This window comes from Balaenoptera borealis (assembly GCF_965194805.1).
Source record: "Balaenoptera borealis genome assembly, chromosome: 11".
Classification (NCBI taxonomy): domain Eukaryota; kingdom Metazoa; phylum Chordata; class Mammalia; order Artiodactyla; family Balaenopteridae; genus Balaenoptera; species Balaenoptera borealis.
The window spans coordinates 61,993,571-62,011,096 of NC_138868.1; the positions used below are offsets into that span (position 1 = coordinate 61,993,571).

Consider the following 17,526-nt stretch of genomic DNA (forward strand, 5'->3'; position numbering starts at 1 on the left):
GGCTGCAAAACCAGAAGGCTCTATTCTTTTATTTGCATAGGCCCAGGACCAACTATCTTTTGGTGGGGAAATTGTTTAGGGCTGTTGAAAAGGGCTTTTTGTATGCTTTTCTATAGAGGAGTGTAATATGAGGTACTGTTTCCTGAAACCAAAGGGCAATGAGTCTCATTGCTTTATCTCCTCATAGCCCCTGAAACACATTCAGTCTGTCAAAGCCATGTGCTGCTCCTTCAGAAGTCACAGCCTCGGGTGAGTTAATTTCATAAAAGGAGTTAGTATTACAGACAGTTTTGATAATGACAACTGATTTTGGGAAATTAAGCGATATATGGGTAAAGCTGTGAATTACAGCTGTCTTCCCTGGGGTGGGGTGGGGGTGGGGGAGTGAGAGTGTCTTACTTTTTCAAGTGTGAGAAATGGCCCCAGGCCTACGTCACATCTTACCTCACCCTCAAGCAGGGCCCACTCTCAGAACGGCACTGCTAGGCTACTTCCTAAAGTCACGGAGAATAGGCATTGGTGCTTCTTCTAAGTGGAACCTACTCATGGCTTCTCCAAAAGTGTTCAGGGGACCTTCCCACATCAGGGCAGGGTTTGGTATGTGAGGAATCAGATTCATGATTTTTTTTTTTTTTATTCAGGAAAAAGTGATTCCCTTTAAAAAAAAATGAAACGACTAAAATTTACAGAGGCTGGGCCAAAAAATAATAAAGGTGATTGATTGCTAAGCTCTAGTTATCTAAAGGCTGAGATATGCAGAGGTCATAGGAATTCAGAGGATAAGTGTAAAAATGGTTGGGGAAAAAAGCATAGCTTTAGAGATAGAAGCATGGTAGACTAACACTGCAATGTTAGACTAACGTCCAGAGAAATCTCCATGGAATGATTAATATGTGGTAGGAGAATCCTGATCATGGGATAGATAACAGAGGTTTTAAATATCAGGTGATACTTATGCCTCTGCACCAGACTGGGAACCCCATACCACAGTCACCACTGTGTCCCCAGGACTTAACATAAAGAAAGAGGACAATGAATTTGCATTCTGATTTTAGTGGTAGGAGACAGGATGAGAAATGAAGCCAAAGACAGGTTCTACTTTGTGTTTCCGTCTATATGCTTTCATTTTGGGAAGTGTGGTTTTCTCTAAATAAATATAACACCTCGTGTTCCCATGGGAATCTCTTTACAATGGCCTTGCAAATCATTCTGATGGTACATTCTAAAGGCAAACCTTAAATAAAATATTTGGTGTCAGTAACTACAATGTGTGATTCAGAAAATCAGGACAAAGCAACATAGCTTTGATTGACTTTGTTAGCACAGAGTTCTGTAGTTCTTCATTTATCCACTGCTTTTTGGTTCACTTCTAACCTACAAAAAGCGCTGGTTCTTGTTCAGAGCAGTGAGACTGGCAGACAGCAGGGATAGCATCCCTTATGTCAAGGCCCATCCCAATCCTGAAGACCCTGTGACAATCAGGGACTATGTAAGGAAGCCTGCAGGGACGCTATGGCAGCCGGTATTACATAATAGCTGTGAACTCAGCACCTGAAACCAATTTTCACTTTCATGTTCAAGAGTGAAAAGCCCTAGGGGTAATGGGAGGGAGATTACGAGGGGGAGAAATAAAAAAAGCCACAGCAATGAAGGAAAGATGATTCATGTCTGCATAGCACTTTACAGGCTATAAAAGGCTTTCACAGCCATTGCCTCCTATTTTTCACAGCCATTTCTTTTGAGGTAGGTGCTCTGATGATCTCCACCTTACAGATGAAGAAGCTGAGGCTCAGAGATGGGGCCTGTTTCCTCAGTTAGTAAGTAGTAGAGTCAACATTCAAAACTACACCTTTTTTGACTACTTGTTGAGTATATGGCACTGTCTCAAAAAGGCCAGAGATGTAGAATTCTCTGTGGAGGCTGGGATATAGGGGCAGAACTTACAAATGAACAAACGGTGGGTGGCAGAGAAAGGAGCTGAACCTGGGTCAGAGTCACTGACAGGGCATAAGGTGCTCCATCTGCAAACACCAACTCTTTTTTTTTTAAATGCTGCTGTGTCATCTCCATAAAACAGTCATCCTTAGTAGTTTTTCTATCTTTTGCACAGGAGGTGTCGGCACTCAGAAATAACAGTCGACACAAGGGTACGAACGATTACTTGGTCTTGTTTTGGCAACTGCATGGCTGGAAAGGGGAGAGCGGCACAGTACTGGGGGTGGACGCCTGCGGCTGGCAGAGACTTAGCAGACACCGTTGTAACCGTCTCCACGAAACACCATCTTTAAACTGGAAGCAAGTCACAGTAAGAGGGATTCGGAGTAAGACCCTAATATGCCCTCATGATAAGGAAAAACAAGTTGTTCTTCTTTTAGAACATTTTCAAAACTAGAAAAGAGAGAGGAGGGAAGTGAAGACCAGTGGCAGGACATTAAATGTTCTAAATTTAGTGTTTAGTGCCTGCACTGGATAAATTATGAAGAATTAACTGGGTTCCTAGAGCCATAGAATGTTAGCGCTAAGAAAGGGTTTGGAGTTCATGTGGTTTACAGATGGAAAGTCTGTAGCACGTGGTGATGTCACTCCCCCTTCCGAACACTCGACATGCATCACCAATCGATTGTTGCCTGAATTACTGCTGAGCCTCACTTGGCCTCAATACTTTTCAATACAATTCTTCCGGCAGCTATTACCAGTTGGTCAAAGGGCAATCTTGATTAAAATCTGTTTCTTATATCTCTGTTCTAATCCAAGCTAGTCATTTTACATAGGAGAGAACCGAGGTTCAAAAACGTTCAGAGATTTCTTCAAGGTCACATGGTGAATTAGTGATTCAGTGTCTTCAAAGGATCTTCAGAAGATCTGTTACTATACATAGTGCCCTTAAAATCAGGCTTAGTACCTAGTTAATGCTATATAAATATTGCTGCTTGTATTAACTTGATAGGTAGTATGAAATGGTTGAAATGTACTAGATAAAACATGAAGAGGCTTGGATTACAAACTATAGAGAAGAGTGAAAATGTGTAAGTTTCAGAATTAAACTATCTTGATTGGACTTGCAGTGCCATCATATTAGTGAGGTATATAGCTCTTTGGAACTTCAGCTTCCTCATCTGTAAAACAGGGTATTAATATAAGGTATATCTCATAATTTTGTTGCAGAAATCAAATGAGATAATAATAGATGTAATAAAATTGCTTTGTAAGGGCTAAGGAACTAGAGGAAATATAAGGGCCAAACTTGAGAAGAGTGGAGAATGGAGAAGAATATGGGCACCATTTTGACTGATTCCAGAGGGAAAGTCTGGGGTCTCCTCATTTCAGTATCTCAATTTCACTCAGATTGTTTCTTCAAGATCCTTGTTTTGAAAATCCTACTTAACTGATGAGCACCAATGGGTTAGGAGGAAAATCATCAGCTCCCCCATACCCATAATGACATAAAGAGCTTCACTGGGCTTTAAGGAAGGCAGGTCTTCAGCTTGTAGAGATTTGCAAGGTTTGAGATGGCATCTTGCATAATTAGACAATGTGCATTGTAACTAACTGCATTTTAGCTAGTGCTCAATATACTTGGACTTCGGAAAAAATAATTATTCTATAATTCTTGAGATGGTGCAGCAAAGGTCTGAGCTACTTATTAGAAATTGAGGTTAGTGTAAATTCATGTGTATGTGTGTGTATCTCAGAAAATATATGAGGCTTTCAAGTAAAGTTGGCACAATCTGTAACTCCAGAATGCAGTGTGAATGGTGCCCTCTGGAGCTGTGAAACACACTGGCCTGGGCTCTTCTTTCTAACCACTGACTATTTTTTTAGCCATTTTATCCCTGAGTGGACATGGAATGGTTCTAAGAGTGAAAAATAACACCTGAACATTAGTGAAAAGAGGTCTTTTTTGTATTTGTCTATACTGCTATCCACAAAACGTAGAAGTTAGTCATAATTACAGCAAAAGCCAGGAATTCAGTAGAAAAATCCAGCCTGGTTTGATTTCAAAATGGCACTTTCATGAAACCGTGTCTGTCCCAAGCCTCTGTCTTTTGTCATGCCACTGCCCTTCCTGGAAAGTTTCTTCTTCAATTTACTGAGCTGGCAAGTGCCTCATCTTTCCAAAGCTCAGCTCAAAGGCCCCTTCCTCTTTGAAATCATCTCAGAAGCCCCACTATTCTTGGGCCAGACTTTTATTCTAGAAATGGCCACACTTTGTGCTTTTTTAATGTATTGATCTCTCTCTCTCTCTCCCTATACGTGTGCTGAGTTCCAGAGTTCATTGAGATTCATATTGGGTCTTAAGGTGCCTATGAGAGAGCATGACATAGAGCGGATGATGAATGAACTAAAGAATATTCCTCTGTAATTCCTCATATTTCTATCCTGGAGAAAGAAATATCCTTTTTTCCCCTCTAAGCTATGACAAAGGCTCTTCTTACTTTTGTTCATTTGTAAAGAAAACAATTTGAATGGCTAACCTTCTGTACCTTCAGATGAGACCCAAGCCAATATATATTATTAGACTCCACATTTTCTCTAGTAATATCCTAGAGTCCAGTTCCAACTCTTCTCTCTTCTCATAGATAATTCAAGCTGTTTGCAAGTGTCTCCTTTATTCACTCAATAAACATTTATGTGTACTTAGTATTTGAGGGTGAAAAGAATTATTGATTTCATCTTGGAGCATTGCAATCAAAAACCTGTCAAACAGCTGAAAGCCTTGGTGCAATTTTTATAACTTAATGATTCTGGGAAGAACATTCCCATCTCTGAAGGAGAAGAGAAGGGCTTCTGAAATACTCTAAAAAAAGCTTTCTGAAGGAAAAGGTAGTTCTTATATACTTTCCATAAAAGGGATTGAAAGAACAAGATTTGATATTTTCCCTTTCTCTACCTGTATCTACAGGATGGAAGCACAACACTTAAAAATTGAAAACTGACGCCAAAGAAATTAGGGCCAAGGGTCTCCATGAAACCCAACAAATAAGTTATATTTTCCTTATACTAAATTGAGGGTACTTCAGGCGCAGGGAAGATAATCTTTGGTCACTTCTTAACCAGCCAGGTTTCTTTGTTTTAAAACCAAATGAAGAGATGGGGGAGGCAAATATTTTCCCAACTTGGGATAATCATAAAAGTATAAAAGTAGGAAGAATGTACAAATGTTAAAGTCACGTTAAGAACAAGAATGCTTTAATTCCTTTCATCAGCAGGACTTGTCATCATGTTGAGGAAGGAAATGAGGGGGTTCTAATATTATTTGGTTGATCAAAGGCATCTCATTACAACTTTTCTTCATTTCGTTCTGTGGTGTGTTTCATCTTCCTCCTCCATCTGTCATCTTTCCTCTTTTGTGCTTTTTTTTTCTATTTTTCTACCAATCTGATTATCCAAAGCCTTTCTCAAGATCCAGATTGAATTTGTCACACTTCAAGAACACTATTTGACATTCCACCTCAAAAAAAGGCATGGTTTTGTAAATTACCATGCTGTAACGGAAAAAAACAAAAATAAAAGCTATTCTATTCTTCTATTCTTGTTTTCAGTTAATACAAGCAAAAAGACAAAAAACAAAACAAAACAGAAAAAAATACCCCAAAACAAAAACCTCCAACCAATTTCTATCTTGGTAGCTGAGGGTCATATGTATTGGGCCTGCAATTTTCTAATATCCTCAGCAATTGCTTTTTGAGTAACCCATTTCACTAAGGCATATAAATAAATATTACAGAAATTGCAAGGATCCCAGTAATAACATGTACCTATTTTAGTCACCAAAAACCTGTACGTGGTAAGAAACCACAAGAACAGATAAAAAGGATGTGCTTGGCATTTGGTGAATATTTTTATATCACTAAGCAAATGGCTTGAGGTGACCAAACAAACACCAGAAATAATTTTTAAATAGTTACCTACCTTTTCAGTTAAGCTTTCTGATCCAAGATTTGTTCACTTTTAAACAAAATGTGAGTTCCTTCAACATTAGAGGATGAAACTTTTTCATCTCTTCCCAACCATCAAAATTTAAAGTTAGATATAACATAGTATCTACCTCAAAATATTAATCAAGGAGAGAAGAGATATATAAAGTTCATGCTCCATTTAAAAGGAACACTGTAATTTATCAGGATTTCTCTTGTGAAGGGGAGCCAGGAACAGAAAGGAAAAGGCAAAAGGAGAAGGAAAATAAAACCATGACAACTTTTCAACCTTTCTGCAGGGAGCTTAAATTATTTTGGGGGACAGAATGTCAGAATCCACCAAGTCGAACTTTACCCCCACCTTCTCTAGGAGAATTGCATCATCAGGCCACAGCCAACTGAGGTTGGAGTCATTTATTAGCAAGATTGCTGCCTCTCGCACAAATCACATGAGTCCACCCACGGCCCTAGTGTCTTTGGTATCTTTCCACATCAGATGATGATTTCATTTCAAGCCATTTGCTTTGGATGAGGATGATAAAGGGCAGCAATTGAAAAACAACGACAGCAAAAATCTGAAATGCACACCACAGGCAAAGGGGCAATTGCAAAGAAAAGAATCACAAACCAAAGCAATAACTTACGGTAGCTACTTTCGCTATCGCTGGCATTAGAAGAAACATGTTCTGCAAGAACAGCACAGCAAATTAAAGAGATACCAAGCGCTGGAGAGCAGCCAGAACTTAAAGGAATACCATGCAAGGCTACTAGAAATGTGAGCGAAAGGCAAGTAAGAGGCCGCAGAGGAGACGCATTAAGAAAACTCAGATAAGATGAAGATGAAAACTTTATCTCTGTTTTCCAGGAGGCTACTACTTGATTGCTGTATCTTCTTTTTTAGCAAACAGTAAAGTATGTTTAATTATAAAAAATGCATAATGTCCATCTAAGCACTTTTCTTTTTATAAATACTTTGACCCATTCATGTTGCTCTGATTTTCCAGATTCTTGTTACAAAGGTCAATGTCTCTCAACTGGATGTTCCTGACTATAAATTCAAGAGATTCTGGTATGCAGGGACTGTTTTCTTGCAGGCTTTTTGTTGCTGTATTTTGCCTTTACGTATTTTGCAGGAATATTGCATTTCAAATTGCCAGTTGATCCCTGGAATCCCTTGAATTTTATTTCTATTTAAATACTTCCTAAACTAATTCACAAGATGAAAGAGATTGTTGAAGAACTTTCCTGCTTTAGTGAGTGTGTAGGAAATCTTGGAGGAAGAAATGAGTCACTGAAAAATGTTTTATGAGTCAGTTCAATATTTCCTTGTTTTTATTTTAAGATTCTTGCTTGAATAGCTATTAGGTTCTGGAGGAATGGAACAGGCAGAAGATAAACGGTCTGATACTAAGCACAGGTTCTGGCACGAAGTATGTTTTTAATCCATGCTGAATGACTGCACAAGTATACAGTGATATTTCGAACTTTTTTTTTCATAAAAACACAGTTTAACTAGCATAAAAGGGACATATTGGTTATGTGCCAGAATTAGGGCTTTATTTCCATAATCACTTCCTTTCATCTGTACTATTTATTAAGCTATAGAAGATAAATTCATCAACTTACTAACTTCTTTGTATATCAGGCTAATTGAATGAAGAATATGCGACTATTTGATTTCTGAAGCTCATTAGCAATAAATTCAGCTTTTTAAAAAGTGACAATTGTTGTACATCTTTAGAAAAAAGGAAAAGAATATAGAACATTATTCTCTAACAGTTAAAAAAAGTGCTTTAAAATGTATTTGCTATTATAGATTCTTGGATGGATTAGTTTTCATTTTTTAGCTTTATTAAGATATAACTGACAGATAAAATTGTAATATATTTTAAAGTGTACTGTGTGATGATGTGATACATGTGAACATTGTGAAAGGACTCCCACAGTAGTGTTAGTTAACACATCCTAGATGGATTAATTTCAGAGCATGAAACTAATGAAAATCAAAGCATGGGTTAAATTCACCCGAATCATTTCTCTTTGTGTGGGTGTTTGACCAGAACTGCATTATTAATTTAGGTACATACGTTACAAGTGCAAAGAGGCACTAGGGAAAGAAGTGTGGATGAATTAGTGCATATTTGTTTTTTGTTACTGAAAAGAAAGTCTAAGTACACACCCAACAATGGCATATTTTCACGTGTGTGATTATTACAAGTACCTTGACTTGAAGATGACAGGTTTATTTTTGTTTTGTTTTTGATTTTTACTTTTAAAATAATTTAGAATGAAGCTACACTATAGAAATTTAGAAGCATGCAGTGTTTTATTTAACGACCAATCTCTCTTAACATCAAGATACTGTTTAACAGACTTTTTCTATTTTGTAGGTAAAAAGAAATTAAAAATATGTCCCAGCTAAAGTCCACATTATGGCTACCAGTAGCGTTAACTGGCAAATAACTACCTAGTGAAATCTGTTCAATTTTTAAAGAGTAAACAAACCTTTGGATTTAAAAGGGCATCATTCTAGATATAAAAAGGCATAACTTATATTTTTGACTCTCCAATAGAAGCTACTTTTTAGTGATGTTCATATTAACAATATATTAAAATGCTCCCCACCCCCACTGAAAATTTAAGAAATTCTCTCAGGTGGTATTTGATGCTATCCAGATACTGTTGAAATCTACATTTGAATTTCAGCCACCAATTCAAGAAAAATTTCATGACATATTCCATACAGAGATTCAAAGATAAAGTTTTCATCTTTAAGGAGATCAGTAGTTACTCTTGATCAGATTTTGTTTTCTAAATATACATATCTAAAAAAAAAAAGAGTCCAAATTAACAATTTGAAGGATGAAGGGTATCATTACGCAGGGTTATATAACCAGCTCTTGAAAACAAAGTCCAGCTCAATGTTATTTTGTTTTATAGAAATGAAATGAACAGCTTCTAAAAATATTGCCCACAGCTGTTAAATTAAAACAAAAGAAAACAAACAAAAATGAACATGTGATACAGCTGCAAAAGACACAAAACTGTTCTTAGTTCATTGATGCCTACACAATGGAGTTAGTATTAAAGAAAGAAAAATCATAGTATAGTATATTAATACACAGAATTATTATTTTTTGTTAGTGCAATGAGACACAGAATAAAGGCATTAATAACTAGAAAATTTTAAAGTTTAATGTATTTTTCTTTCCACTCTAAACCATAAAATGAAGATCTGGTTATGCAATGCAGCTAATAAATCACTGATAGAAAAACATATTAATACATATCTAAAACTTTATCATACAAACATTTCAAGCAGGATCACTGCAAGTCAGAAAAAAAAATCAGTCAAAGTTAATAGCAAAGAATTATTCATGGAAGATCAAATAGCTTAATATTTACTTTTTGAGAATGCATGTTCCTTTTGACTATAAAACAGCTCCTTTACTAATAGCAAAGTACAACCCAATTATGGAATTTGGCAAGGTCATTAAGTATGTCTGGGGGAAAAGCCAGAAGAAAGAATATAAAATACATTTCTGCTTTCCTGGTCTAGAGCATTTAACTCGCCCTTTCTTTCAACATGGCTTCTTGCTCCCTGGGAGGTATCAGGCGGCAGAGCAAGGGATGCCACGGCGGCATCAGGACCATGCTGGTCACATCACACGGTCAGAAAGGGAAGGTGTGAACTGCAACGGAAGTTACAGTGCCTGAGACACTTTGCTTTTAAATGCTGACATGCAGAACAAAACAGCTGAAAATTGCTTTGTAGGAGCATTCACAGCTAGGTAACAAATAAAACTCGTATCTTGTGCATGCTAGGAGTGAAAGGCCCTCGAGAAAAGGAACAAAAGCGAAACTCAAAAGGAAAGAAAAAGAAAAGAAAAGTTACAGTGACCATTCCTGGGAACTTACTCAGAGTCTTTGTTCCATAACCGTCGTCACCTAATCCGGGGATGTCCTGCATGGAAGTCCCCAGAGAGAGCAATGAGAGAGGGAGAACAGCCACGGAAGAGGAAGGAAGAAGTCAGTGGAGTTGAAATGGATACTACCATGACAGACCGTGTTGCCTGAGCAATCTGGATCCCATGCTCTCTTCTTCTGAAACAACTTTCACCCCAAACTCCCTGGACTGAGACTCAAGGATTTGTAAAGCAACTCGAAGGGTTTAAGCCAAAGATTATTATGAAAAAGAGAAAGAGTCAGCAGATGTCATTTTTGCCCACTGTCAGTATTGCCACAGCAACGTACCACTGAGAGCGATGATCCCCTCCGAGTTTCATGGCCAATTCTCAGTCTGAGCATCCACCCAATACAAGCTCACTGCTCAGTAAGGAAGTGTTTACTATTTGCTGGGAGGGAAAGAGTGAACAAATGCTAGTAATCAATAAAGGGAATTTAATCACTCCCAGTTAGCTAGCATTCCAAAACAATACATGTGGCAATGGAATCTAATATTTCTGTCCAGAAAAGAATTTGTCTCGAGCCCTTGGAGAGTTGCGTGATAGAAAACGCGAACCAGACCCAGTCCTGGTCACAGATAAATGCTGTTTGGAAGCAAAGTCCCTGCTTCCTCAGGTCCCTCTCCAATGCGTTCTGCAAAGAAGAGCTCCATCCAGGGAAGGATCCAGACTGCAGCCAAACACTGGTCACAGTAGTAAGCCCTGACCTGCCTGCCTGCCGTGTTTGTTTGCCTAGGCGTGTGGCGTGGGGGAGCCTACATCATGCGTGTTGCCCGTGAAGGATTTTTTTCTCTTGTGTTGCAGGTGACATTCTCTTCGAGAATCTACTTACGTTCAGGATCACTGGTTTCCTGCTCACTCTGCTCCTTGTTCTTGTAGAATGGGAATTTTCGTGAAAAGATGAAGCTCTTTTTACGCTTGTCATTGAATGACTGTGAAGGAGAAAAGGCATGGGGCAAAAACAGGGGACGTCTAATTGTTGTCACACTCATGCTGACAAAACAACTAGTTTGTAAAAGCAGAGAGAGCTGTAGTGACGCAAGTGGATAGTCTAAAGGGGTGCGGGAGGGTCCCTAAAGGCAGATTTTAGTTTCCAGGAGTGTAAATTCTGAAAAATGACACCTTGGGAAAACTGTCTCCTTTTTAAAAGGCAGGTAAATGACGATGGGGGAAATGAATATTAAATTGGAAGTAGAAGACCCTCTGTCTGGCTCTGTAACTTGCTAGTTCATCACCTTAGACAGGTAACTGAATCTCTTTGAACCTCAGTATCTACTTCATCTGCATATTGAGGATCACGACAGCAGCTCTTAGGTTGTGAGACTCATGTAAGGCAGTATAAACATAAAGTGCTATACAAATGTCATCTTTATAATCATCATTATCATCAGGTAGAAAAGACTTTACTAGAGACGCTAGACACATCAGTGTCTACGTGTCTTTTTAAATAACTGGAATTTGAGTTACTTCAGCTTGAATTTAATCAAAACCTCAGAGATGTGTGTGGATTTATGATATATGATGATTTCATTCCCACACAGCTATATGATAATTACAGTATTATATTTTCATTCAAAAGAGATTTTAAAGATCATTGAGCTCCAAGCCCTCACTTGTAGACAGGGGGCCAGAGGCACAGAGAGGCTGAGTCCCCTGCCAGTATCACAGAGCTAGCTGGTGACAGTCAAGACACCATCAACCAAAATCTACTAAAATTGCTGCTAAAGAGGTATTAACTTGATATTCACTCAAGCAAGGGAGATATAATGGCCACTTATCTATATTCTGATATGACAAGAAAAAATGGAAGAAGCGCTGTCCTTAAAAATGTAAACCACTCCATTACCTTAAATGAGGTGGAATTTAAAATAATACAGATAGATGTAACAGAATACATGTATCAGAACTTATTCATTGAAGTGAATATCAGATGCTTGCCTAAAAGACTTCTTAAGAAAATTTCATTTATTCCCACTGTTGCTGTTATGTAAATGCTATCTGGGGTTCTTCTTTGGGAAACGCGTTCTTAATCATTTATAGGCTATAAGCCATGCAAGTCTTGGTAATTTCATATTGACGTATCATTTTAAAAACATGTTTTGCCAGCTTATTTGACTGACTTGGCTCTGAGGGTCTCTCTCCAAGAAACAAGATTTGTTACCACACAGGTATTAGTGTGCCAAAGACTGAAGGTAACTTGACAAGGGGTATTCTAAAACGGTTTTAGCAATGACAGCTGATAGGAATAAATGCAGAGCTAGCAAGGTGACTACTTGGAAAAAACAGCACTTGTTTGGATATTTTGGCCCATTGGCGGGAATCAGTTATGTGCTCTTATGAATTTGATGCTTGACAAAATGGTATAAATAACTTATTTTCTTTGTATGCTCATGCACTCCTATATCGAATATCCATTTTGGTAGTCATGTTCATTTAGGAAATATTAAAGTATTAAAATGTTGGCGCTGTCATTTAGTAATTCATTACTTTTTTAGTTAGGAAATTTCACCAAAGTCAGTTGAGCTTAATTTTATGTACCATTAAGAAGGCTTTAAGAAAACTAAATCAAATATTTAATAAATCCTGAAATTAGGGGACACATTTTGTATTTCATATTCAAGAACTAGAAACACATTCTCAGGGAAAAAAAGAAGTATCACTTCAGAATTTATTACTCTGCTGACAGCACTTGTGTTCAATATAGTTTTATCATAATTTGTAATTGAGGGATTGGTGTCCGAAGACAAGGCTGGGAACTACCCCCCAAATTTTCCCAGTTAAAAAATGGTAAGTCCTTAAAGGAACATTAAATATTCTTGCATCACTCCAGTTTCATGCCACTTTTACATTTCAAGCATATTTAACTTCAGTAACTGAAAATAAAAGAAAAAAAATATCATGTAAGAATTAATGACACGTGATATTGCAAGATATGTTAGACATTTAACTTCAACATTACGGATGGCTTGTCATGCAAAAAAAAAAAACATATTTTCATGCAAATACAAAACAATGCCAGGAGGAATAAAGCCTGGGGTTAAAATGTAGACATGAATGCACAATGTGGAGGCCTTTTGAGGGCCATATGGGGCCGCATGCAAACCACATTGTTTAAATTGTCTCTTGGGGTCAAAGGAAAATGAAAATGTGTTGTTTGTGATTCATTCTTTTATCTTTTCAAAGCAAGGACTATAATGTGTTAACATTTCCCGAGTATGAAAATGTTGTGTATCATGAGTCATCTGATTGGGACATCATAATATTTAGCACCACACTTTTTAAAAGAACAGAAAATGCATAATAATTCCTCAAAAATAAAATTATCTAACATATCACTCTATTACCGAAAGCCACTTTGTACTGGAGTTAAAGAAAAGGTAATGGAATCATTCATTGGTGGTCACATTGCCTTACATTTATGGACACAAAACCAAATCACAACTTCCCTTCACACGCACAGATTTAAAAGTCACACATTTAAGGTCTTAGTTAAACATTTCAACTAGAAGAGGTTATATGTGGTTTATGGTGCTCTAATCTATTCTTTATTTTGTTAAACATGTATAATACCATTATATCAGCTTTTGTTTTCATTGCTGTTAGTTTTTTCTTTTAATTTAGAAAAGAAAAAATCTGTTACACGAGTGTTAGGTGAGAATAATAAATCAGCACTTTTACTATTCATGGAACACATCGTTCTAAAGCAACTGAAGGCTAACCTACAGCTCTATTAATCATACTTGATCAGTGCTATTTTCCTCTACATTACAGTATCTTAAATTCCAATCCATTGTCTTCATGGCAGAAAACTTCTTTGAGCAGAGATTTTGAAAATACCAATCACACGTGGCAAGTGGAAAGTTGGCATATCTAAGAATTCCATTGTGGAATTTGACCTGGATTATTGAGTTCTTATGAACAAAAATGGTAAAAAGACAACAAGTAACATTTGCTGAGACTTATTATGTGCCAGGCTTGGTTCTAAAGGCTCTGCATATGCGAATCTCCACAGTAACTTCATGAGGTTGGTACCATCATTATTCTCATATTACAGATGAGGAAACTAAAGTTTACAAATCTTCTGTTACTTGCCCAGAGTCACACAGTTGGTGAGCAGTGAAGTTAGAATCTGAATTTGCAAATACTCCTGGTTGCAAATATTGCTGGTCTTAGAGCAAGAAAAGTTTCCATAACTCAAGCCTGTTTCAAGTTTATATTTAAAATCATTAGCATCTGACTTTCTTAAGTAATACTGTAATCTGTCTTCTTTCCCACAGCTTCACTGCTTGGCAATTATTTATTTAAGCCATCAGATGCTATTGGCTTCAACAATATTTTTGTGGGATATCCTGCTACAATTTTTTGAGACCCTTTCATGTTTTGAGGGTTCTATTCTATTGTACTTGTTTTTAAATAATGTACAAAAATAAAGTAAAAAAATTTCAGTGGGACAGGTTATGAACGGCTTTTAAAAGGTAAGTGCCCATGAGGGGCAAATCTACAGACAAAGTAGATTAGTGGTTGGTTGGGGCTGAGTGAGGGTAGGGGGTACAGAGAATGGGAAGTGACAGCTAATGGGTACAGTGTTAGCTTTAGGAAAGATGAAAATGTTCTAAAATTAGATTGTGGTGATGGCTGCATAACCCTATGAATATACTAAACAACACTGAATTGGACACTTTAAGTCTGTGAATTGTATACTATGTGAATTATATCTCAATAAGGTCTTAAAAAACAAAAAGAACCCTCTCCCTAACCTCCACACTATGGGATGAAAGCAAACAATCACAGCATGTTTTAAATTTTACTTGGTGTAAATATTTTTTATCTTTGATTGAGAGGAAACCACCCTCTCCAACCCTTGCAGTCAATCAGATACACATGCCTTATTTATCTGATTCTGTTGTGTCTCTGTTAAGTGAATACCTTTCATGTTGTGACAGACATTAGAACACTCATTATAGGAGTCAGCATATTATTACTGTCACTCAGAAGTCTCCAAGTTGTTAGGTCAAATGGCACGAAACTGTGCAGTCTGACCCCAGAATGTAATGGCATTGGTGAACTGGTTTAAGGTAAAATACACACTACATGAAGAAAAGAAACAAAACAAAAAACTCAAATTGCTCCTTCTCCCACTCAAATCCCATGTTTTTAAAGACACATGAGTGAATCTTGATGTGTTTTTATCCTTTTCGTTCAGAAAACTTTAAAACGAGGGGCATTTTAAAGTTTTTCTTCTTCGTGTTCTAATTTTTCAAGCTTCAAATGTTTCATAGTTCTAAAAAGTCACATTCATGATATGAATGTTCTCTAGGCAGAATTTGATTTAAATGTATACTGAGCTCATATACACCTTTTTCTGTGCCCTCTTTTATCTCTCATGTTTTTTCCCTCTTCATTCTTGTCTCTCCTCCTCTAAAATAATTGTGTTCCCTTTGGAAGGTTGTTACTATAAGTTTGGGCCACCACTTTCTATTATACACATCATGTTTTCATACAGAAAAAAAGAGAAGTTTAAAACAAGAGAGGTCCAAAAACAGGTAACAATGAAGCAAAGAGGTTGTTAAAGGAAAGACAGGAGTTGGCCTGAGATATGTCTGTTCTAGAAACGTGTCTGAATGGATGTGTGTCTATAACAGTGTGTCTGTAAACGTGTCTGTAACAGTGTCTCAGGGTTCTGTTTGCAGGGCTAATGAATTAATGCATCTAGACATTGAGCATCAATGGCTGGTAACATCACACACACAAAAAGACAATCAAATGAATGTGCTTCCTGATGGGAAAACAAAATATTACCACAAAGTAGTTCTGTAAACCTCTACTCTCAAAAGAAAAGGAAAGAAAACCCTCCTTTACCAATGAGTCTGAATCTAACCAAACCTCTAGATCCAACTACCAGTTTACAGAAATAAAGAGGACAGAGAAACCTGCTAAATTATACTACAAAGAAAATCTGGAGCAAACTCTATAAGACAAATGACCTGGTTTCTTAAATATAAAAATGGAAACAAAACATACAAAAAAATGGGGGAAAACATATAAATCAGAAGAGAACTAAGAGGGATCAACCAACTGCAATAGATTTCACTTCTGGTTCAAGCAAAGAAATTGTATAATAAAGAAACAAAAAAGCATTTATGATATTTATGAGTCAATTTAAGACCTGAAATAGATGGAATATTAATCCAATAATTATTAATTTTTACGTGTGATAAATGGCATTGTGGTCATGCCATATTTAAGTAGTTACAGTTGAAATAAGTTAATGCATTGAATTTGCTTCAAAAAAAATATGGGAGAAACATAGTACTCTGACTACTTACCCTCAGAATATATTCTAAAGATAGAATTGTAAAGAAATTTTGAACTTCACTTAGGAGGCTTATTGTCTGTTGAATTCTGAAACTATTTGGTGTGTGAGTAATGAGCAAGTGAGTAAAACACACTGATGTTGTGAAACAAGGTTGTCCTTGTGAAAGAAGGGTAAGGTACAATCATGGAATGAGGTAAGGAGAGGAAATATCTTATGATGGTAAATAGTAATTAGAAGCATCTGATATAAATTTATGATTTTTCTAAACAAATTTATTTTTCTTTCTCTGTCCATTAAAGGAGCCTAGATGTAATGATATCCCAGAAGCAAAAAGCAAACCTGGTGCTCAGATTTTGTTTTCTAAATGCCATTTCCTACAAAAAAGAGCTAGGTTTTTGTGTGTTTTTTTTGAGAAATGGCTGATTTCATGAGCAGGTAAAGTAAAAGGTAAGTCTGAAACATTTTGTTGGACTGGAAAGTAAAAAGTACTAAACATAAACACAAAAATAACACAAAATTTAGAAAACCTAGAACTAATGATGGCATGTCAAAAGGACACCAAAGCCAGTTTAAAACGGATCACACCAGCCAAATCTAGACAAGTTGAATACCAAAATGAATAATGACAGAAATGGAGTATAACACATTGAATTAAAAAAGAAAATCATGAGTCCATAAAGATTACCCAAAGTACCTAAATTAAATAATTAATAATGGGGAAGGGCTTCCCTGGTGGCGCAGTGGTTGGGAATCTGCCTGCTAATGCGGGGGACACGGGTTCGAGCCCTGGTCTGGGAAGATCCCACGTGCCGCGGAGCAGCTGGGCCCGTGAGCCACAACTACTGAGCCTGCGCGTCTGGAGCCTGTGCCCCGCAACGGGAGGGGCCGCGATAGTGAAAGGCCCGCGCACCGCGATGAAGAGCGGTCCCCGCACCGCGATGAAGAGTGGCCCCCACTTGCCTCAACTGGAGAAAGCCCTCGCACGAACCGAAGACCCAGCACAGCCAAAGATAAATAAATAAATAAATAAATAAAAATAAAAGTAGCTATAAAATTAAAAAAAAAAAAATAATGGGGAAAAAGAGAAAGTTCTCTTATGTAGAATGCTAATAACTATAGAAGAAATAATAAAGTTAGGAAATCACCATTTTTTGACTACCATAATAATAATTAATTCAGGCAAGAATCATCAGTGGTTACAAAAATTATTGATTAAAAATTTGTTGGGGAACAGGATACATTATCTTCTTTTTTTTTCATTTCTAATTTTATTGATTTGAGTCCTCTCCCTCTTTTTCTTGATGGGTCTGGCTAAAGGTTTATCAAT

General features: G+C 37.1%; 1 protein-coding gene and 1 long non-coding RNA gene across 23 annotated transcripts in view; one reads left to right on the forward strand and one right to left on the reverse strand.

The window, feature by feature from the left end:
* The window catches only part of LOC309606391, a 190,886-nt gene that overhangs the window by 51,837 nt on the left and 121,523 nt on the right, over window positions 1-17,526 (forward strand). The gene's annotated exons all lie outside the window — the stretch shown is intronic.
* Window positions 1-17,526, reverse strand: part of DLG2 (discs large MAGUK scaffold protein 2) — a 2,068,078-nt gene that overhangs the window by 20,161 nt on the left and 2,030,391 nt on the right. For 12 of the 22 annotated variants that reach the window (XM_082343299.1, XM_082343288.1, XM_082343306.1 and 9 more), the window contains one exon: window positions 10,716-10,815. In XM_082343299.1, the coding sequence (XP_082199425.1) occupies window positions 10,716-10,815 (100 nt within the window). Of the gene's footprint in view, window positions 1-6,562; window positions 6,605-9,836; window positions 9,883-10,715; window positions 10,816-17,526 lie in introns of all 22 variants that reach the window. The other 10 variants (XM_082343309.1, XM_082343293.1, XM_082343290.1 and 7 more) reach the window with 3 other exon arrangements.